Source organism: Macaca nemestrina, chromosome 10 (assembly GCF_043159975.1).
Source record: "Macaca nemestrina isolate mMacNem1 chromosome 10, mMacNem.hap1, whole genome shotgun sequence".
NCBI classification, from domain to species: domain Eukaryota; kingdom Metazoa; phylum Chordata; class Mammalia; order Primates; family Cercopithecidae; genus Macaca; species Macaca nemestrina.
The window spans coordinates 23523791-23546132 of record NC_092134.1 but is presented as its reverse complement, the minus strand read 5'-3'; the positions used below and the strand labels follow the sequence as shown (position 1 = coordinate 23546132).

The 22342-nt window shown below is 52.5% G+C and overlaps 1 protein-coding gene and 1 long non-coding RNA gene across 10 annotated transcripts in view; one reads left to right on the top strand and one right to left on the bottom strand.

Annotated features, from left to right (window-relative positions):
• LOC105493442 (family with sequence similarity 222 member A) overlaps window positions 1-17957 on the top strand; it is a 55040-nt gene extending 37083 nt beyond the window's left edge. For 6 of the 7 annotated variants that reach the window (XM_071071154.1, XM_011761091.3, XM_071071156.1 and 3 more), the window contains one exon: window positions 15454-17957. In XM_071071154.1, coding sequence (XP_070927255.1) covers window positions 15454-16730 — 1277 coding nt within the window. In that variant the 3' untranslated portion in view covers window positions 16731-17957. Of the gene's footprint in view, window positions 1-12312; window positions 12441-15453 lie in introns of all 7 variants that reach the window. The other variant, XM_011761094.3, reaches the window with a different exon arrangement.
• The window catches only part of LOC105493441 (uncharacterized), a 39575-nt gene extending 18648 nt beyond the window's left edge, over window positions 1-20927 (bottom strand). The window contains exon 1 of one of the 3 annotated variants that reach the window (XR_011608851.1): window positions 20727-20927. This is a non-coding gene — a long non-coding RNA (uncharacterized lncRNA). The remainder of the gene's footprint in view (window positions 1-20726) is intronic. The other 2 variants (XR_011608852.1, XR_011608850.1) reach the window with 2 other exon arrangements.
• Window positions 20928-22342: the final 1415 nt, after the last annotated feature.

Genomic DNA, 22342 nt, shown 5'->3' with positions numbered 1-22342 from the left:
CCAACCATGAATTTACTTATGCTTTTCCTTGCTTTCATTTTTTAGTCTATTTTTTATTAGGTCCTATGCTGGTTCAATTTAGATTATTTTTATTAGGCCCTATGCTGGTTCGATTTAGATTACGTAGGAGGAAATGAGTTTTTGCCAGTCCATTTTCAGCTTAGGGAAGAGCAAGGCCCTGTCCTGAGCTAACTAAAAATTTCTGTATGTGTGCTCATTTATCCTCTTTTTCCTCAGACCCAGGTTCCTGCAAATATGGTTTGTAACCCCACCTATTTTTCTCTTCTAAAACAAGTAGGTGTAAGGGAAGAGCCTGTCTCCAGCTGACAAACCCCTACTTTCACTGCTTCAAATAAGGGGTTTAGATTTGGTACTCAGGGCATGCCCCTCACTTTTGGAAAGTGTTCACTGCTGACTTTGAAATCTGCAGTGTGGCCCTTTTTTCTGCTTCTTAGCCCTACTTGATCTCTGCTACTATTGGCAGCCTCTTCTTTTTTGTTCAGGGGTTTAGCAGCTACACTGTATTCCACTGCAGGAATAAAAAATGGTAACATTTAACCAGCCCTTCCTTGATGGACATTTAGGTTGTTTCTAGTCTCTCACTATTCTAAACATTCCTGTAATGAACATCTTTGTACATGTGCATCCGTGCAAAAAAAAATTCCGGCTGGACTGTCTCAAAGGGTCTGTGCCTTTTAACCTTTGATTGCTACTGTCCAGCCGTCAAGACTCCCTGCCCTCTGCTACCAGATGGCTAGAGGAGGGGCTAGGCCTGATGACCTGTGCTGGCCCTTTCTTTCTGCTCCGAGGCCGGAACAGGAGAGTGTGGATGATCACCAAGGACATCCTGCCTCCCCCGCCCATTCAGATCCTTTGACATCTCTTCACTTATTGGAAAAGACAGTGACTCTGCCTATAATTGAAGAGCACGGGAAACAGGAAGGCAGGAAGAGAGATAAGCAGCTAATTGAATTGGGTGCCCTGCTGCTGCCAATCAGTGCCTGGATGCTAAGCCAAGTAGGCTCCTGCGCTTTCCTCCTAGGCATGGTTGTTGGGTGATAGGGGCCCAGATCTCTCCTCTTGTCCCTGTTGTCCCTGGACAGAACCAAGACAGGAAGGGCTTTGTGACCAGACCTGGGGTCATGCTGTGTTTTCAACCACGGGAGAAAGTTCTCGACCAGGCTATGGGCGAAATGATCTTGGATGAGTGGGTTCGGCCTTCTCCCTGTATAAAACAAGGGCTCAGATGAGGTGGACCTAAGAAGCCACCCAGCTCTGGCTGTCTGTGATGATAATGTCAAAAGCTTGGTTGAGGGGGACGAGGTGGTCCAGTCTGAGACCCCTGTCTCCCTTTTCCCGTAAAACAGGGATCAGAGTAGCTTGTGATGAGGTCTGGCTGTATGCTGAGAAATGGCCAGGGAACCAGAAAGAGCCACAGTTCACTTATCTGGGATCCAAGGTCAGATGGGCCAGAGGAGGTGGTTTGCAGTGAGCTGTGGGTCTGGGAGTTTGGGCAGCAGGCTGTCGTGGCCTATCCTAGGTGACTGGAAAAAATGACCTGCAGAAAAACAAAGGAACCTGCCTACCCCTGGGCCAGCAGCCTGTGGATCTCAACTGCTCAGGGCCTTCCCCACTAATTAATAAATATTTGACTTTCCCATTATGGAGTTAATATGCAAACTTTGAGTCACACGCTGCCAAAAATACAGGCTGTGCAGAAGCCCCAGAGGGGCACCATGGGGGCCGGCCGCGAGATGGGGGTACTCAGGGACTGGGCCTCGTCCCTGTCCAAGGGTCCCAAGGAGGGTGGAGCCAAGGCAGCTGTCCCAGGAGGCAGACATGAGCACCCACCCTCCTCAGCTGGACCTTGGGTAAGTGATGTGGCCTCTCTGTGCCCCAGGCTGCTCTTCTGTGGCTGAGGGTAGCGTGCCCATGCTGCCCCATCCCCGTGAACCCCTAGGGCACAAGCTTTGGGACTGTCTAGGGGTCAAATACGGGCTATGCCCTGATGGGGGTGTGTATGTATGGTCTTGGACAAGTTAGTGACTGTGCCTCAGTTTCCTTTGCTGTGATATGGAGACAGGAATGGAAGGAGGGGACCCTGCAGGGCTTAGCAGCTGACCCAGACACCTCACCTGCCCCCATCCCAGGGGCGGGAGCCTCTTTCCCTCAATATCCATGCCCACAAGGGGGCAAGAAACTCCGCCACCCATATTGCTCATGATAGATGAGAAGCTTTGAAGGGCTTGTCATCCAAGAGGATCAGGGAGCAGCTCTTCCCCAATTCCCACCCTCACCCCACCCCCACCCTACAGATCCTCAGGACACTGACAGGCTGGAGCTACTGCCCAAGTGAACCGCCGTCCACCAGCATTCCTGCAGGTGCCACTGCTTCCACTCATGCTAATAAAAGACGGAAGAAACAAAGCAATTTAAAATTCCAATGAAATTAAAAATAAATCTAGGGCCGCACAGCAGATTCAGTTATGTAGCTGTTGCTGAGTGCAGCTTGAGGGATGGAAGGAAGGTCTGGGGCCGCCCCCTGCCGCGGGTACCAAGCGTGCAAGAGGACAGAGGCTCGGAGATGAAGGGCCGGGAGCGGGCCAGATAGATCTCATCCCTGTTTAGGATTTAACAACTAAAGCTAAGCTCCGAGCCAACTAGGAAGGAAGTCAACCTCCTTCATTTACCAGAGTCCAACCACGATCCACTACAAACAAACTCGAGGTTTGATAAAATCAGAGGGAGACAAAGATCCAAATCACTGCTTGTCCACACACTGCACAGAGGCTGTGGCCAGCACAGATAAGCGAGGACACGTAAATTAAAAGGTAGTATAAAGATTAGAAAGGAGTAAAATTATCTGCATAGAAAAACCCAAGAACCCAGTTGCAGTAGTCCCAGCTACTCAGGAGGAGTTCAAGAGATCAGCGTGGCCAACATATTGAGACCCTGTCTCTAAAAAAAGAAAAAAAAAGAAAACCCAAGAGAATAAGACGTTAGCAACATAAGATCAACATACTAACACAACTGTACTCCTTGACAGCAGAGGCTGGCAAACATTTTCTGTGAAGAGCAGATATTTTCAGCTTCGCGGGCCATACAGTTTCTTTTGTAATTTATTAACACTCCAGTTCTTGCAGGAATACAGCCACAGACATACATAAATGAATGGGTGTAACTGTGTTCCAATAAGACTTTATTTACAAAAGCAGGCAGCAGGCCAGATTTGGCCCACAAGGCAGTAGTTTGGGACTCTTTCTTTTTTGAAACAGGGTCTTGCTGTCACCCTGACTGGGCAGTGGCATGGTCATGGCTTGCTACAGCCTCGACCTCCTGGGCTCCAGTGATTCTCCCACCTCAGCCTCCTGAGTAGCTGGGACTACAAGCTCATGCCACCATGCTCAGATAATTTTTTAATGTTTAGTAGGGATGGGGTCTCACTATGTTACCCAGGCTGGTCTTAAACTCCTGCCTCAAGTGACCCTCCTGCCTCAGCCTCCCAAAGCACTGGGATTACAGGCATGAGCCACTGTGCTTAGCCTGTCCATTTTTTGATTCAGCAAGGTCTTTTTATGAAGTTGTAAAACTTCTTCATGTATTCTAGATACAAGTCCCATATCAGGCGCATGATCTGCGAATATTTTCTCCCAGTCTGGAGTTGTCTTCACTTTCTTTGTGGTATCCTTTGAAGCACAAAAGTTTTGAATTTTGATGATGTCAGGATATCTTTGGTCACTTGTATTTTTGGTAAGAAGGCTTTGCATATCCCAGGGTCATTTTAGCTCTTTCATTTAGGTCTGTAATTCTTTTCTTCTTTTTTTTTTTTTTTGAGATGGAGTTTTGCTGTTGTTGCCCAGGCTGGAGTGAATGGCACAATCTCAGCTCACCGCAACCTTCCTGCCTCAGCCTCCCAAGTAGTTGGGATTACAGGCATGCGCCACCATGCCCAGCTAATTTTGTATTTTTAGAGACAGGGTTTCTCCATGTTGGTCAGGCTGGTCTCGAATTCCCCACCTCAGGTGATCTGCCCGCCTCGCCCTCCCAAAGTGCTGGGATTAGAGGTGTGAGCCACTGTGCCTGGCCTGTAATTCATTTTAAGTTTTGTGTACATCATGAGGAAAGTATCCAACTCCATTCTTTTGTATATTGATATCTAGCTGTCCCAACACCATTTGTTGAAGAGATCAGTCTTTCTCCTACTGCATTGTTTTGGCTCCTTTGTGAAAATCAATTGACCATAAATGTAAGGGTTTATTTCTGGATTTTCTTTTTTTTTTTTTTTTTTTGAGACGGAGTCTCTCTCTGTCGCCCAGGCTGGAGTTAAGTGGCGCCATCTCGGCTCACTGAAAGCTCCACCTCCCGAGTTCATGCATTCTCCTGCCTCAGCCTCCCGAGTAGCTGGGATTACAGGCGCCTGCCGCCACGCCTGACTAATTTTTTTATTTTTTTTTAGTAGAGATGGAGTTACACCATGTTAGCCAGGATGGTCTTGATCTCCTGACCTCATGATCTGCCCACCTCGGCCTCCCAAAGTGCTGGGATTACAGGCGTGAGCCACCGCGCCTGGCCTATTTCTGGATTTTCTATTCCATTGATCTATATATCCATCTTTATGCCAGTACCACACTGTCTTGATTCCTGCAGCTTTGTATTAAGTTTTGAAATCAGAAAGTGTAAATCCTCCAACTTTGTCCTCCTCCTTCAAGATTGTTTTGGCTATGCTGAGTCCCATGAAGTGTAGTCTCAGCTTGTCAAGTTCTGCAAAGAAGCCAGCTGAGGTTTTGATAGAGATTTGCATTGGATTTATGGGTCAACTTAGAGAATATTGCTGTCTTATTATTGTCTTCCAATCCATGAACATAGGGTGTTTCCATTTATTTCTTTTAACAATGTTTTACAGTTTTCAGATTTTGAGTTTTGCTCTTTCATTAAATTTATTCCTCAGTATTCTTTTTGATGCTGTTGTAATTGGAATTTTTTTAATTTTTGGATTATTCATTGTGAGTATATAGAAACTGTTGATTTTTGTATATTGATCTTGTATCCTGTAACCTTGCGGAACTTCTTTATTCTAATAGTTTTTTAGTGAATTTCTTTGGCTATCCTGTATACAAGATAATGTCATCTGTGACTAGAGATGGTTTTACTTCTTTCTAATATGAATGCTTTTTTTTTTGTCTAATTGCTCTGGCAAAAACTTTTATTACAATGTTGAATAGGAGTGGAAAGATACTTTGTCTTATTCCTGATTGTAGAGAGAAAGAATTAGTCTTTTACCATGAAGTGTCATGTTAACTATGTAGTTTTCATAGTTTTTTGAATATTTTTATCATGAGGGATATTGATTTGGCAAATGCTTTGTGTCTACTGGGATGAACATGTGGTAGTTGTCCTTCTGTCAATATGGTATTAACATTAATTGATTTTTGGATGTTGAACTAACCTTGCATTCCTGGGATAAATCCCACTTGGTCATGGTATATAATCCTTTTTCTAAGTGGCTGGATTTAGTTTTGCTAGTATTTTGTTGGTTTTTGCATCTGTATTCATAATGGCTATAGGTCTATAGTTTTTTGTGTGTAATATCTTTGTTTGGTTTTAGAATTAGGATAATACTGGTCTTACAGAATTCATTTGGAAGTGTCCTCTCTTTTTTTAATGGAAGAGATTGTGAATAATTAATTCTTATTTAAATGCTTGGTAGAATTCACCCATGAGGCCATCTAGGTCTGGGCTTTTCATTGTGGGTAGTGTTTTGATTGCTAATTCAATCTCTTTACTTGTTATAGGTCTATTCAGATTTTCTATTTCTTAAGTTAGTCTTGGTAGTTGATGCCTTTCTAGGAATTTGTCCATTTCCTCTAAATTATGAAACTCGGACAAAAGAGGCAAATGGCCTTTATGGAGAAGATAAGTTTATTCAGTGGTATTTTTTAAAGACCAAAATAAACTTAGAAATATGTCATGCATATAGACAGAGATTCAAATGGAAGAAGTTCAATCCAATCCCTATATCTTGAGCATTTATGTGTGTGTAACTCAAAAGCTGACTTAATTGATAAAAACAAAGGGACCAAAAATGGCCAAGGCACTTTTGAGAAAGAAGTATCAGGGTTGGGGAAGGGGCTTGTCCTGTTACAGCTTAAAGTTGAGACAGTGGGATCAGCACAAGGACCAGGAGACAAAGCAGGGATTGCAGATCACTGGGGAGACAAATGCCATGCTGGGACAAGTGGTTATCCATAGGGAATAAGTGACAGAGGAGCCCTACCTCACACCACACCCAAAAAGGAATCCCAGGCAGACTAGAAATCTAACTTTTGGAAAGCGAAACCATATCATTCTTTGATGAAAATGATGAAGAATATAATCCCCAGGATAGAAAGGATTTCCAAAATGAGAGAAAAAAAAGACAAGCCACAAATTGCGAGTGGGTGTCTGCAACACTTATAATGAACCAGTGTCCAGAATAGAGAGCCACGGATGTGGCTGCAGAAAGACAGTGATGGGAACAGGCAGAGAGCCAGTGGTGGGGAGGGAACGGGACAGGTAGGTGAGTCAGAACAACACATATATGGTTGGAGACAGACAGGAGTAGGTCTATGTCTGGAGGAAGGTAGAGATGAGGCCAGGCTAAAGGCAAAAGGACAGGCAGCAACATCAGGACAAGACAGGAAACACAGACAAATCTGGAGCCTTGGGTGCAGGCAGAGAGTAAGGTGTGGGCTCCCAAAGACAGAGCCCTGCTAGGGAGTGGGCAAGGGAAACTGAGGAACATGGGAGTATCAAGAAAGTCAGGCTAGAGAGGGATTAAAGTGTCCCCAGCCCCACCTGCAGGGCTACCTCGGCTGCTTCAGGGCTGTGGAGTATAGAAGTTGTGTGTAGATAAACGTGTGCCTAGAGCACCTGACTGTCTTTGTATGTTGAGGGTGTCCCTGAATGTCTGGGCACACATGTGAGCACCTCAGCACATGTATGTAGCTTGCATGTGTGCACATGTTAGAGAACGAGAGGCAGGGTCCTTTGTACAGGGCTCATTGTTCCCTGCTACCCTCCATTGCCATTTCTGGCCCAGAAAGAGCTAGAAGGAAGGTGGCTAGCCTTTTCTGAGCACCTGTACCAGGCTGACTGACATGCATTCTGTCATTTCATCTCCATTCCCCTGCCCTCAGGGGAAACAGACATCAGGAGAGCTGTAGTCACTTTCCTGAGGTTCCCTGGCTGGTCACTGGGGCACGTGGATTCACACCTGTGGCTGACCTCAGGAGCCCTCAGGCTACCGCCCCAGTCATTGGGCTGGGGCAGGGTCCCTGGGACAGCCAGGAAGGTATGGAGCAGCCACTCCTGCCCCTCCCATAGAGGCTGGAGAACAGCTGTGTCTGCCCTAGCCCAGCCGCCATCCCTGCCCCCACTTCTGGGCGACCTCATTAGGGATTCTGCCTCTGCCACCAGCTAATTAGTGTCACGTTAATTGAGCATTCAGGAGGCTGCCACCTCCAAGGGCAGAGTGTGGCAGCGAAGGGGAATGCAGATGTGGAGCTGCTCCCCCCGACGAGCTGGGGCCAGGCCCTGTGCCAGGGACCCCTTCCATCCTAGAGAAGCCCTGGATGCCCCTTGCTCCCCCATTTCAACACAGATAATACCCTGCGCCCTCACAAAGGAGGCAGTAGACAAAGCATGCAACAGCTTGAGAAAGAAACGACAGTGGGTGAACACCTACTGTGTGCTTGCACACCTTTCACTCTCCCCTCTCCTATGGGAAGGCGAGAATTTGCTCCATTCTACAGTCCACAAAGCTGAGGTCCACCAAGGGAACCCCTTCTCCAGGGGCATGCCCAGTGAAGCAGTAGGAACCTAGGACCGCAGGGGGATCCAGGAGGTAGCTCCGGTGCCAGAACTCAGCTCCAAGCCTCCTGTCCGCCGCTCCCATCTCCTTGGACAGGTGACTTGCCCTCTCTGAGCCTCAGCTGCTCATCTGTCAAATGGGGGCAGCCCCAGAATGCACCCCACAGGGTGATGAGGGCTGAAGAACAGACACGCCTCTCCCTGGACCCAGCCTGGCCCTGCCTGGCTCACTCTGCGGTAGGTGCCTGGGGTCCCATATCACAGGCCCTGTGGTGCAGTGTTGCAGTGCAAGCTCCTCACTGCTCCACGGTCCCTCTGCACACCCCCAGCCCACTCCGCCTGCCCTGCCCCCTCCTCAGCTTCTGGAGGCCTGCTATCGTGTCTCCCTGTAGCAACATTAAATCCCACTCAAAGGGCTGGTTTTAATTGGCTTAATATACTCGTTAATAACCGCATCTATTTAACACACCTGTAAAAGGCCCATACCATTAACTTAATGGCAGCGGCAGCTCATCCAGCACTTCCAGCCCAGCCAGCCTTTTACATTTCCCGACAAGTCTTTAATGGGGGCCACAGCAGGCAGAGGCAGAGCAGGGGAAGGAGTGGCCTAGTACACAGTGGGGAGCACCCTGGTTTCTGCACATTCGAGCCCAGATGCTGCCTGGCGGCTGCCCCTGCAACCTCTCAAAGGCCTGGGAACGGGATTCTTTGGCCTTGGAGCCGCCATCTATGGGATGCTTCCCAAGCACCCTCGGTGGTGGCAGCCACAGTTATTTAGATGTCAGGGTGGTGAGAAAAAACAGGATCTGCTCTAGAAGGTCTCCAAATCTAGACTGGGATAAAAGTCGACCGTCAGCTACAGCATGGGGGTCCTACAAGGGCACATCAGGGGCTGCCTGGCTGGGGGACACCTTGGCTGAGATCTGAGGGTCAGGAGAGCCAGTGGGCCAGGGGTGTGTAGGCAACTTCTCTTACTGCATTTACCCAGCACACAACGCAAGCTCCTACTGTGTAGCACGCACCAGTGGGCACCAGTGCATGGTGGAATGCTGGGTCCCTGCCTCATAGACAACACCCCCGCAACAGTCCCACATTCACCACTTTGGATCAGGTGCTGTGCCCCACAGATGAGGCCCTTCGCATAGGGGCGTCAGGCAGGGGAAACAGGTGCAGACCGGGAGAGCAGTCTGTCCAGGTAGTCAGCACGGGGAGGCAGCGCTTCAGTTAGACCCTAAAGGACCAGTGAGGCTTCGGTTATGGAGGGAAGAGGGCACATCAGTGTGAGAGAACGGGCCCAAGCCACAGTACTGACGCTGCCCAGTGACTGAGAGCAGAGGCCAGGGGGATGGAGGACCTGGGCTTAAATCCTGGCTCACACATCCTCTCACGGCCACCAGAGGTCTCAAACTGGCGGCCTGTGGGCCACATCCCACCCACCTGGTGTGTGGTTGGCCCTGCTGGGTATTTGAACGCTGCTTAAATGTGAATTTTCTCTGGACAGGACACACCCTCCCCGCCCACCTCAGTCCCTGCCATCTGTCCTCTATAGGCATTTGTTTGTGCCCCCCGCTTGACACTCTACTCCTTGAACGTCTGACCTTCTCTTCTGAAGCACGGGGCTGCCATGAGGACTGCGCAAGGGCAAGGCCATGAGGGTTTGGCACAATGCCTGGCCTGGAGGGAATAGTCAACAGAGGGTGGCATATGAGAGGAAGCTGGGGACGCTGTGTGTGGCTCCAGGGGCCTGTGGGAAGGAGGCCTGGGCCAGGTGGCCAGGGCCTTGAATACTACCCTGAGCAGCTCAGACTCACACAAGAAGGAGCTCAGTGGAGGGCGTTACAGAAAGAGGCAGCTGGGAGCTTGGAGGCAGTGGAGGGGGCTGTGACGAAGTCATCACCAACCCTACAACCATGTGCCCACTGAGGGTAGGCACTGAGCTAGGCCAGCTCTTAACAGCTCTCACAGAACCTCCCAGGTCAGCAGCAGTATTCACCCATTTCACATGAGGGAAAATGAAAGCTCAGAGAGGGACAGTGGTGTGCCTAAGGCCACGCAGCCAGTGTGTGGCAGAGCTGGGATTTGAACCAGAGCCATGGCTCAGAGTCCACATTCCACCTGCAGCCCCACCCCCAGGCGCTGTAAGGCTGCCCCCCAGGCTTCTGTCTTCCCAGGAGTAGAAACTGCCTCACCAAGGCGGGTGGGGAGCCAGAAGGGGCCACAGGAGTAAGAGGAGCTTTGATGCAGCTGCCAAGGGCACTACCCCAGGCTCCAGGCAGGACCTGAGGAAGGCAGGGAGCTGTGCACCCCTCCCCACATCCTAAATCAATACTCAGTCACTGGCTACTGGCAATTATAGAAAAGCACAGAGAAATAAAATCCCCTGCCATCCCATAACCCGCGCCCTCTTCCCCAGGTGGGCTGCGGTCAGCATTTGGGGCTTGTTTCTTCATGCCTTGGTTCCACCTCCTTCCAGAGAGGAGAGCGCCTGTGAGGGTGTAGTAAGCTACAGGCACGTGGGAGCAGCCTCTTTCCATGTGCCTGCCCCGTCCATATCCCCCACATCTCCAGGGCCTCTCGAACCTCATGTTTAGGGCCCAGCAAGTCCCATTGCTTCTGAGGGCCCCTGGGTGTGGGTACTCTGCCTGGAGCCGGCAGTTGGGCAGCTCCTAGGGCTTCCTTTGGCCCCTCTCCAGCCAGCAGCCTGAGGGGTCTTAGGAAGACCCCAGTCAGATCTCTGTCTTCTTGGCTCAGAACCTTCCAACGTGGAAGAAGCCCCCACCCTTTGCTGATTGCATGCTCTTGGGAAACTCTGAACTTCCACTTCCTGCTCTGTACAGCAGGACCTGCATGAGTCACCTACTGCTGTGTGACAAGCAAAACTCAGTGACTTAAGGCAGCAACAGTCACTTAATATCTCTCATGGTTTTGGTGGCTTAGGAAGTTGGGAGCAGCTTGTCTGAGTGGTTCTGCTCAGGGTCTCTCATGAGGTTGCAGTCAGGATATTGGCCAGGGCTGCACTCTTATCTGAAGGCCTGACTGGGGCTGGAGGATCTACTTCCAAGAAGTCTCACATGGTCTTTTTGGCTGCAGTTCATGGCCACATGGGCCTCTTTCTCCATGGGCTGCTCCGGTGTCCTGACACAGCGGTGGCTTCCCCCAGAACAAGTGGTCTGAGAGAGTGAGTGAGGAGGAAGCCATAACTACTTTTATGACTGAGCCCTAGAAGTCATACTCTTTCACCTCCAGAGTATCATACTAGTTATACAGGTCAGTCCTGTTTAGTGTGGGTCTCAGGGACTGGACAGGGCATGAATACCAGGAGGTATAAAAATCATTGGTGTGAGTGGCAGATCATGGAGGCCAGCTGCCAAATGTCATAACTTGTCTGTTTCCTCATCAGTAAAACGGGGACTATCTCCCACCTCTAGGTTGTTGGGGCCTCCAAACGAGAGTCGTGAAGAAAAGCCATGGAGGCTGGACGCCATGGCATCTCAAAGTGCTGACCTGTAATCCCAGCACTTTGAGACACCAAGGTGGGAGGGTCACTTGAGCCCAGGAGTTTGAGACCAGCCTGGGCAACATGGTGAGACCCCATCTCTACAAAAAATATAAAAATCAGCCAGGTGTAGTGGCACACCCTTGTAGTCCCAGCTACTTGGGAGACTGAGGCAGCAGGATCACTTGATCCTGGGAGGTCGAGGCTGCAGTGAGCTATGACTGTGCCACTGCATTCTACCCTGAGTGAGACCCTGTCTTAAAGAAAAAAAAAAAAGAAGAAGAAAAGCCATGGCCATGGAGCCTAGCACATACTAGACACTCACCAAAATGAGCTTCTGTATTATGGCACTTTCTGTGGAATGGCAGAGGGACCAGGTCACCCTCACTGAGCCCTGTTGACCACATGGGGGCAAAATGCCCCTTCTTTCAGTGAATGGGGACTAGGAACAGGCATTTTTCTTCTTCTTCTTCTTAAGGTTTTAAACACCTAATTTATTCCATCCATTAGATAGATTTTGTAGATTTAATCATTTTCACAGTTGGTGGCTCATTGGATACTCAAGATAAACTCCAAATGAAAGTATAATGGTGAGGACAAATGAGTTTTCACACCACAGTGGCAGAAACTTGCTTGGGAAGAGAGTTTAAGAGGAACAAAAATACATACAGATATAATTTTTTTTTCCCCGGCAGCTGCTTTTGCTGACTCCAGTAGGTTACCACAGTTAATTTCACCAGTTTTGTTCATCTGTAAAATTGCATAAAAGTGACATTTTTGTGCTCATTATAGCAACTGCTGATTTATGGCTGGTAAATGAAGAGCTGGTCCCTTTTTTGCGGGACTCTCCGAGTGGCGCTAAGTGCCCATGAAATTGCTTGTATAATGTAGTTTAAATCCAATCTCGGAGAAAGATTCCCCCATTGGCCAAAGTGACATTTCCATTCTCCACACCGAGTTTATTTTAGGCCACTTAGGAGGAGGCTGCCCCGGGCAGCGTCAGGATGGGGGCCATGGCCGGTCTACTTGCCCAGCTCCAGCGAGGCCGGATGGACGGAGAGCCACCTATTTCTTCACTCCCTGCTGCCCTGGCCAGGTCAGACCACACCGTTCACCCCAGGGCAGAGGCAAATAAGCCGACGGAAGCTCATTTGCCTAGGCTCATAGGCCTGCCCATGCCTTACCCTGCTTAAAACCTCCCATGGCTGCCCAGTGTTCCCAGGTCGGGGCTTCTCCCCCTTGGTACCGCTGACAGTTGGAACTGGACCCTTCTCTGTGGCAGAGCTGTCCTGTGCATTGTAGGATGTTTAGCGGCATCCCAGGCCATGACCCACCCAATGCCAGTAGCACCTCTACCCCTAGCTGTGACAGCCAAACATGTCTCTACACACAGCCAGAGTGCCCCGTGCAGCGAGAGCCGCTGTCCTGCAGCGAAGAGGCTCTCCCTGCTCTGGCTCGAGGCCCTCCCGGCCAGCTGCCTCTCTTGGGCTTCTCTCTGCAAGCCTGCCCCAGGCTTCCTCTCTCCTCCTGAGTCATTTACAGTTTCCACCAGACTACTTACCTCCCAGGGCTGTTGCCTGGGCCGTTTACTCTGCCTAAAATCTGTTTCTCTCCTCCCTTTTCACCCCTTCTACCAGTGGCCCAGGACTTAACCAGGATATCGTTCCTTTTGGGAAGCTGTCTCTGGACCCCCATGTCCCGCCACTGCCTGTTCCTCACCATCCCGTTTCACTTGGACGAGCCCCGAGGGTGTCAGGGACAATGCTTTAGAAGGATGGGACGTGGCCTGTGGCCTTCTGATCAGTGGGGAGGTAGCACGGTCCGCACTTTATCCCTGCTGCAATGCCAGTCCCACCTGTGCCCGTTGGAAGGGTGGTGTGAGCCCCCTGCCACTTCCTTATCTGGGAGGGCCCTTTCTCTGGGCAGACGGGGAGGGTATTAATACTAACGCTCACAGAACGCCAGCTTTTGTTAATGCCATCTACCGTGCGTGACCTGTCAAACCCTCCCAGCCACCTTGGGAAGTAGTATTAGCAACAGCATCACCCCATTTCACAGATGAGGAAGCAGAGGCTGAGTGGTGAAGCTCCTCTCCCAAGCCCCCCGAGAGTCATGAGCTCTAAGCACCTGTGATGTACCTCACCCCTTACTGAGCCCCCTGGTGCCTCTATTCCTTGAGGCTACCTTGCAGACCTGGCATGATCATGACCCCCTTTCTACAGGTGGGAAAACTGAGGCTCAGCTGGGCAAACTACATGCCCAGCGCCATTCCATCTGCCTCATGAACTCTACCACCACCACTCTCCACACCCCCTCGGCCCCAGGAAAGCCGTGGGCTACCCTTGGGAATGTCTCAGGACCAGGGAGGGGCTTTGGATCGGGGCAGGAGTCTGCCCGCCATGGCCCTCCTTCCCCACGGCAGGGCCAGTTGTGTCCACTTACAGTGGCACTACTGGGTACAGCCTGCAGCACAGAGCATACCCTTCAGCCCCACGTGGATGGCTCACTAAAAAGGCAGCAGCAGCCACGCTGGCCTTGCAGGTGACCAGTAGACTCAGGGAGGGGCCGGGAAGCAAGAGACAGCAGCTCGCTCTGGCGCTAAGCCCCATCTGCCCTGTTCACATAGGAGCATGCTTCACCAGCCCATGAGGTGGGCAGGGGGTCACCATCCCGTTTCACAGGTGAGGAAGGGAGGCACAGGGAGGATAAAAGGGTTAGAAGGAAGGAATGTCCCCAGAGTGGTGACAGAATAAAAGATGACACCAAGCACTGGCAGGTTGTGGGGTCACTGGAACTCCTGTGCTCTGCAGGTGGGAGTGTAGCCGGGCATGGTCTCACAGGTAAATGGTCAGGCATTTTCTCCCGAAGCCGGGCAGCGGCATCTGCCCCGTGACCCAGAAATTCCATTCCTGGGTATATTTCCAACAGAACTCTGCATGCACTAGGGGCCATGGCACTGTATTTATTTACTTTTATTTTTTTGAGACAAGGTCTTGCTCTGTCGGCCAGGCTGGAATGCAATGGCACAGTCACAGCTCACTGCAGCCTCCAAGTCCTGGGCTCAGGTGATCCTCCCACCTCAGCCTCCAAAGTAGCTAGGACTACAGGCATGCACCATGATGCTTGGCTTTTCTCTCTCTCTCTCTCTCTCTCTCTCTCTCTCCCTCCCTCTTCTTTTCCATAGAGATGAGGTCTTGCTGTGTTGCCCAGGCTGATCTTGAGCTCCTGGGCTCAAGCAATCCTTCCACAGTTTCCCAAAGTGCTGGGATTACAGGTGTGAGCCACCTCACCCAGCCTGTGGCACTATTTCTATCAGCTAGAAACAACCCAAATACCATCAAGAATAGAAAGGATGGGCCAGGCACAGTGGCTCGTGCCTGTAATCCCAGCACTTTGGGAGGCCGACGCAGGAGGATCACTTGAGCTCAGGAGTTTGAGACTGGCCTGGCCAACATGGCGCAACCCCGTCTCTGTAAAAAGTACAAAAATTAGCCAGGTATAGGGGCGCATACCTAGGATCACTTGAGCCTAGGAGGTCAAGGCTGTAGTGAGCCGTGATTGCACCACTGCACTCCAGCCTGGGTGACAGAGCAAGACCCTGTCTCTAAAAGAACAGAAAGGATGAACAGATTGAGGCATAGTCATACAATAAATACCATATAGCAATGAGACAGGCCAAACTACTCCCCACGCAGCCACCTGGATGACTCTCGCATAGTATGAAGTGACAGAAGCCAGGTGCAAATGAGTACATACTGTAGAATTCCATCTTACCACTTACACAAACCAGGCACAACCAGTCCGTGTTAGAAGTCAGGATAGTGGTTAGCGTGGTGTGCTTAGAGACTGGGAGGGGCCCGGGGATTAGCAATGTCCTGTCTCTTGGCCTGGGTGCCATAAAACAGTTGTGTTCCTTTTGTGAAAGTTCATCAGGCTTATGATGCAGGCAGTTCCCTGCACTTTACACTCAAATTCAAAGTTTAAAAATGTAGAAGGAATAAGGAATGAAATGAATGGGAAATGAGTGGAGGGGGAGGGACTCGTGAGCCCTGTGGGGAAAGGTAGGCGTGGCCTCCTGATGGACCCTCACACGCGCTTTCCTCCCGCAGGCGAGGCGGTGGCCAGCGCCATGCATTCCTCCCGCTACCCAAGCCCGGCAGAACTGGACGCCTATGCCGAGAAGGTGGCCAACAGCCCGCTGTCCATCAAGATCTTCCCCACCAACATCCGTGTGCCCCAGCACAAGCACCTCAGCCGCACAGTCAATGGCTATGACACCAGTGGCCAGCGCTACAGCCCCTACCCACAGCACACCACTGGCTACCAGGGCCTTCTGGCCATTGTCAAGGCCGCAGTTTCCTCCTCCAGCACGGCCGCACCAGCTGGGCCCGCCAAAAGTGTGCTCAAGAGCGCCGAGGGCAAGCGGACCAAGCTGTCACCGGCCGCCGTGCAGGTGGGCATTGCGCCCTACCCAGCGCCCAGCACTCTGGGGCCCTTGGCCTACCCCAAGCCACCTGAGGCGCCTGCTCCACCACCCGGCCTGCCTGCAGCCGCCACTGCCGCCTCCGTCATCCCCCTGCCAGGCCGGGGCCTGCCCCTGCCACCTTCCAACCTGCCCTCCATCCACAGCCTCCTCTACCAGCTCAACCAGCAGTGCCAGGCCCCGGGCGCCGCACCCCCTGCCTGCCAGGGCGTGGCTGTTCCCCATCCCAGCCCTGCCAAGCACGGCCCAGTGCCCAGCTTCCCGAGCATGGCCTACTCGGCCGCAGCCGGTCTGCCCGACTGCCGGAAAGGCACTGAGCTGGGCCAGGGAGCCACCCAAGCCTTGACGTTGGCTGGGGCCACCAAGCCTGCAGGGTACGCAGACAGCGGCCTGGATTACCTGCTGTGGCCGCAGAAACCACCCCCACCACCGCCCCAGCCACTGCGTGCCTACAGTGGGAGCACGGTGGCCAGCAAGTCCCCCGAGGCTTGTGGGGGCCGGGCATATGAGCGGGCCAGCGGGTCACCCCTCAACTGTGGCGTGGGGCTGCCCACCAGCTTCACCGTGGGCCAGTACTTTGCAGCCCCCTGGAACAGTGTGCTGGTGACCCCCACCAGCGACTGCTACAACCCGGCGGCGGCAGTGGCAGTCACGGAGCTGGGGCCGGGGGCAGCCCGGGAGCTGGCTGGGCCTCCCGCAGATGCCCTCTCGGGCCTGCCCAGCAAGAGTGTGTGCAACACATCGGTGCTGAGCAGCAGCCTGCAGTCGCTGGAGTATCTCATCAATGACATCCGGCCACCCTGCATCAAGGAGCAGATGCTGGGCAAGGGCTATGAGACGGTGGCCGTGCCCCGGCTACTCGACCACCAGCATGCCCACATCCGCCTACCCGTCTACAGATAAGGCCTGCCCTGCGGATGCACGGACACGCAGACGGGGCGTGGAGCAGGGAGGCAGGTGGAAGAACAGGGTGGGCGGCTCACAGGGGCGCTCAGCCCCACCCTGTGCCTGCTGATGCCCACAGGGAAGCCAGGCTGGTTGCCGCCTTGCTGTGGCCGGATGGAGGGTGGCAGGGCAACCTCACATACCAAGGCCCCTCCCCACCATCGGTTGCCCCAGGACACAGGGAGGGCCTGGGGGCAGCCACTGACGCCCACGCCTTCCTTTAAGCTGGCAGAGGCAGGGAGAGAAAAACCACTCGAAAACAAGAATGGTTCTTTCTGGGCCTTCTGGGACAGAGGCCCAGGCTAAGGTGGGGTGCAGGAAGAAACGGGCGCACCAGAGTCAGGGTGGGGGCAGAGCAGCCCCCAGGGGTCAGGCAGCTATGTCTCCCCACGCTGACTCCCCAGTATTCTGGAAAAGGGGCACAGGAGGCCGATAGGAAGTCACTGGGCCCAGAATGTCTCCCCACCAGCCAGGTGAAGACCACTTTGACAGAGGCCCCAGCGACTATACCAGTCCCCCTGTTCCTCCTCCCCTTGCCCCCACCATTCCTTGCTAACACAGAGTTGCACCCCATCCCCATTCTCCAAACCCTGGACTACCATCTTCCCCCTTCTCTCCAATACATCTTATAGGGCTGCTGAGTACAGTTGTGCAAGCTGTGCACTGCACAAGGGCACCTTGTCCAAGGAGACACCACTTTCACCCAAACTTGTATATTTATTACAATTTTCTGCATCTTGAGGAAGGGGCGTCATTTTCCTGTTCGCACAAAGGCACCACAGGGGCTAACAATGGGCCTGCAATCTTAGATCCCATTCAGAGAGAACCTCCCTTGCCTTTGAGGGGTCTCTTGGGACCGTCCTGGTTTTAACTGGGAGGCCTAATCCAACTCCTTTCCTGCAAACCACCCTCCAAGGCCTGTCCCACACGATCAAGTGGGGGAAAGACAGGCAGGAGTCCCCTCATGAAGTCCCCAAGTCCTGGCCCCTCTGGCGCTCTGGAAGCGGTACTGTATCTCTCTCCAAGGCCTGTTCAAGCACTAAGTGCATTTACAAATCTCTGAGAATGTTTTTTTTTTATACTAAAATTGACCATTATATTCTACTGTGAGAAGTGCAGTCTGCACTATATTGTTTTAAAAACGAAGAGAAAGAAAAAAAAAAGGAAAACACAGATGGTGCCTCAGCTGTCGGGTTGCTTTCGTAGCTCTTGTTTTCGTTTTCTTTCTTCCTCCCCTTAGGAGTGAAAGGGGCTGTCTCCTCCCAGCTGACCAGGCTTGCAGCCCAGGAGGGAAGCGGGCCAGGAACCTCCGGGTACCTCCTGTGCGTGGGGCATTCTGCACTCAGTGCTTCCCCTCTTCCAGCTCTTTCAAGATGGACATTGTCATTTAGCACATAGGCTGATGGCCGCTAGGTCACGGCCAGCGATCCATCCCCACAGCAGCAGAGACAGAACCAAACGGGGCCCTCTTCCTCATTCCCTCGATGGTGGTCTCGAGGGGGCATCTCCCCTCCACAATTTATTCCCAGCTCTTCCTCTGTACCTGGCATGCTCCAAGGGGCCATGGTGGCAGTGGGGCTGGGGACAGGCCACAGTGGCTAGGCAGCAGCCATCTCCATGGCCAACTACATCTCAGCCAGGCCAGACACCCCAGTGCCCACCCACCCCCTGCTGTGGTGCCCGGGGATTTGCAGGAGACCACCCCCGCCCCAGGGAGCTCAGCATTTATTAGGCCCTGGCTGTGGACCAGGCATCTTCCTACATACTGTATCTTGCCAGAGCCCCACAACACCCTTGCGGGGGGGAGGCGTTCTAGAGGAGAAAACTAAGACTTGAAGCAATCTGTGCGAGGTCACACAGCAAATCTGTGGGAAGCTGGGGTTCAAACCTCACAACATGGACTCTTCCCTGTGTCCCATTCCTGCCTTCGCCTCCTCCCATCTCTTCTCCCCCAGCCTCCTAACCCAATATTAGGGCCGGAGAACTGGAGAGCTCCCAGCTAAGGCAGGCCTCCCCTCCCATTCACAGAGCCCTGCTAGGGTGGCTGGCAATGGTGAAGTCCAGGGCAGAGATGGGGCAGAGGGGACGCCTTGGATTTGACTCTGCGGTGGGTGGTCTACCTCCCTGAGACCAGGCATCCAAGTCAGGCAGCACATACTACCCAGTCCACAGAAGAGGAAACAGAGGCTCCGAGAGGAAGGGACCGTGTCCGGCGGGGGGGACCCGGGCCTTTCTGCACTGGGTCAATGAGCCAAGCACATCACCCCAGCCCCTGGGGAGCAGGAGCCGGGCCCAGCTGGGTGAGGAGCTGGGAAAGGCAGAGCTGCGTGAAAGGCTGCCGGGAATCATCACAAATAGGACACAACTAGTATAAATGGCAATCGACAGAGTGCTTTTCTGATCTCACTAGAGTCTATCAGGTAGGTGATAAAATCATGCCCATTTTACATATGAGGACACAACCTGACCAACGGCCACAAGGATGTTGAGAGGGAGCGAGGCGTTCTGGCTGCAAGCCCCACCCCCACCCCCATTCATAATCAAAGCCCGCCTGGGGGCATCCGGAACCCAGAGGAGCCCGGACAGGGCAAGCCCAGCAGGCCTGGCCTCTGCAGTGGGCTAGACTTGGGTTCCAGTCCTGACAATGCCACCGTGAGTGACCCTAACCAATCCATTTCCCAAGGGGGCGGCACCAGAACCAGAGATGGAATTCAAGCAGACAAAAGCAGTGTCAGCACTCAGGAGGGAGCAGGGCAGGAAACCAAGGTCTAGGGCCAGGTGTTGCATTGGGAGATGGCCTATGGCTTAGCTGTTCCCAGTCGTCACCACTGGGGCCACCCAAGGACCAACTTGGTCACCCAGGTCCCCATGTCCTTGGTCAACCGCCAGGCGTACCCACACTGGGGCATCAGGAGAGGGGAACCGGGAGAGGCTGGAGCCACTCTCCATGCCGGGTCTCTCACATTTGGATATCAGGGCAAAGGACGCACCCGCTATCCTGGAAAAATCTCATCCTCCGCAGGGTGGGGTCTGTGCGCGGGGCATGTGGGGGCACACGGCACAGTCCAGGTCTGGGCCCAGGAATGCAGCTGGGGCTCTAGCCCTGACTCCCTGTGCCTCCTTGGGCCTCAGTTTCCCCATCTAGGAACTGGGCTGGCTGGTCTCAAAGTGCCCTCTGGTGGCCATTCTAGCATGGTTTCTTTATACAATCAATCAGCTTTGATTACCACATTGACGGGGGAGGACAGGTGACCAAAGCATTGCTATCACTGCTACAATTACCGAGATCCCACACTTACTACAGGCAGACCAGATACCAGGCTCAGGGCTAAACATTACTTGGTTCTCACAACCACTTGGCGCAACAGGTGCATGCACTCACATTACAGACAAGGTTAGTGAGACCCACAGGGCAATCACTTTGCCCAAAGTCACACAGCTGAGGATAAAGAATGACGAAGTGGCTGGGATAGAACACAGGCCTGTCTGATTTTGAGTCTGAGTTCCCAGCCGCAACCCTTTGCAGAGAATAGAAAACAACTTGTCAACCGCCAAATGTGGCCAATTTGGCTCCAGAACCCAGGCCCAGCCTTGGGTCCCAGAGCCCCAACTGCCCAGACATCCCGGTGGCTGAGGGAGACAGAGAGGAGAAGCCACCATTTCATCCAGGCCCCAGGTGGGAGCTGCAGTCCTTCTCTAGGTCTCTGTTCTGACACTAGAATCCTTCTCTCTCTCTTTAGCTGTCCTGGGCTCACACCCTTTACCACAGAGCTGTCTAATATGGTAGCCAGGTGTGCAGAAAACCTCGGCTATCACTTCCTGTCATAGCGACCATTAGAAGACCACCCCAGGTCAGAGACAGGTGACCTTACAGAGAGATCAGAGCTGCCCCAGGAGGCCACGGGGGCTCAGGCGCAGACTTGGATAGAGGAAGCTATGTTAGTGGACACTCACCTTTCCAGGGTGGCTCTGTGTTTTCTTCACTCATACCCCTGTCTTTAGATCCCAGCCCCATTTCTGGAGCGGGGAAACTGAGACAAGTTCCAACTTCTGAACTTGCCATCCAACCAGCGACTCCTAACTTTGCCCTACTCGGCTCCCTCGGCTGCAGCCTGGACTCCACGCCCAGCTCCACGTACGCCCAGCACCACTGCGCCTGCCCAGTGCTCTTAAAGGGCCCACACCCCGTCCCGCCCCCAACGTTGCCGGAGAAGGTGGGGTCCGGCCAGTGCGGTAGGTGAGAGCAAGGGACTAAAGGTTTTCTGTTTAAATTGCCACCATCACCAGCTCTCCAGCAAGTAGCAGGGGAAGGGGAGGAGGCAGGAAAACTGAACTTAGTATCCCAGTGACTCCACGTGTGACCCTGGGTGACTTGTATGCCTCTCTGAGCCTCAATTTCCAGATCTGTTGAAGGAAGTGGCGAAACCTGGAGGAGTGAGGTGGCACCAGGTGATGTGTGGTCAGCAGGATAGGGCAGATTTGTCCTGTAAGAGGACCCCTCTGAGTGCTGTGGGATGTAGTTGTCTGAGGGTCAGACAGAACTGGTTCCATCCTGAGGCTGTGTGCAGGTGTGTGTGGCCTCAGGCAAGTGATCACTCCTGACTCACCTATTTCCCAGCTGTAAACTGAGGCTCTGATGGGGAGCTGTGGCTCACGTCTGTAATCCCAGCACTTTGGGAAGCAAAGGCTGGAGGATCACTTGAGCCCAGGAGTTCAAGACCAGCTTGGGCAATATCATGAGACCCCATCTGTACAAACAATTTGAAGATTAGCTGGGTGTAGTGGTGTGTACCTGTAGTCCCAGCTACTCAGGAGGCTGAGGTGGGAGGATCACTTGAGCCCAGGAGGTCGAGGCTGCAGTGAGCCATGATCGCTCCACTGCACTACAGCCTGGGCAACAGAACAAGACCTTGTCTTATAAAATTAAAAAAAATGAGGCTACTATTTTAATGTATGTACCATGTGAGGTTTAATTTAGGAGATGGGTGGTCAAATCCCCTGGGTAGCACAGAGCTGCTAGGTAAAAGACGTACAACAAAGTTAGATGGAGTATTCCCATCCTCACCTAGTGCAGCTGACTTCCAAGTCACCTTGGAAAGTGGGTTTTCCAGTCAAAAGAGTTTGAGAAACAGATGCCTATCCCGGCTCTTGGAGATACACAAATCGTATTAACATATTAAAGACACTAACAAATCCTGCAGGCAAGATCCCCTTTTAACTTTTTTGCAGTGGCACAATCTCGGCTCACTGTAACCTCCGCCTGCCAGGTTCAAGCAGTTCTCCTGCCTCAGCCTCTGGAGTAGCTGGGATTACAGGCATGTGCCACTATGCCTGGCTAATTTTTGTATTTTTAGTAGAGATGAGTTTTGCCATGTTGACCAGGCTGGTCTCAAACACCTGACCTCAAGTGATCTGCCTGCCTTGGCCTCCCAAAGTGGTGGGATTACAGGCATGAGCCACCACACCCGGCCCCCTTTTAGCTTTAACCCGGCATTTCCCTAACTTTTTTGACCACCTAAGTTTTTGTTTCCATCTATTTGTACCCCATGGAACAAACAGGACTTCAGGAA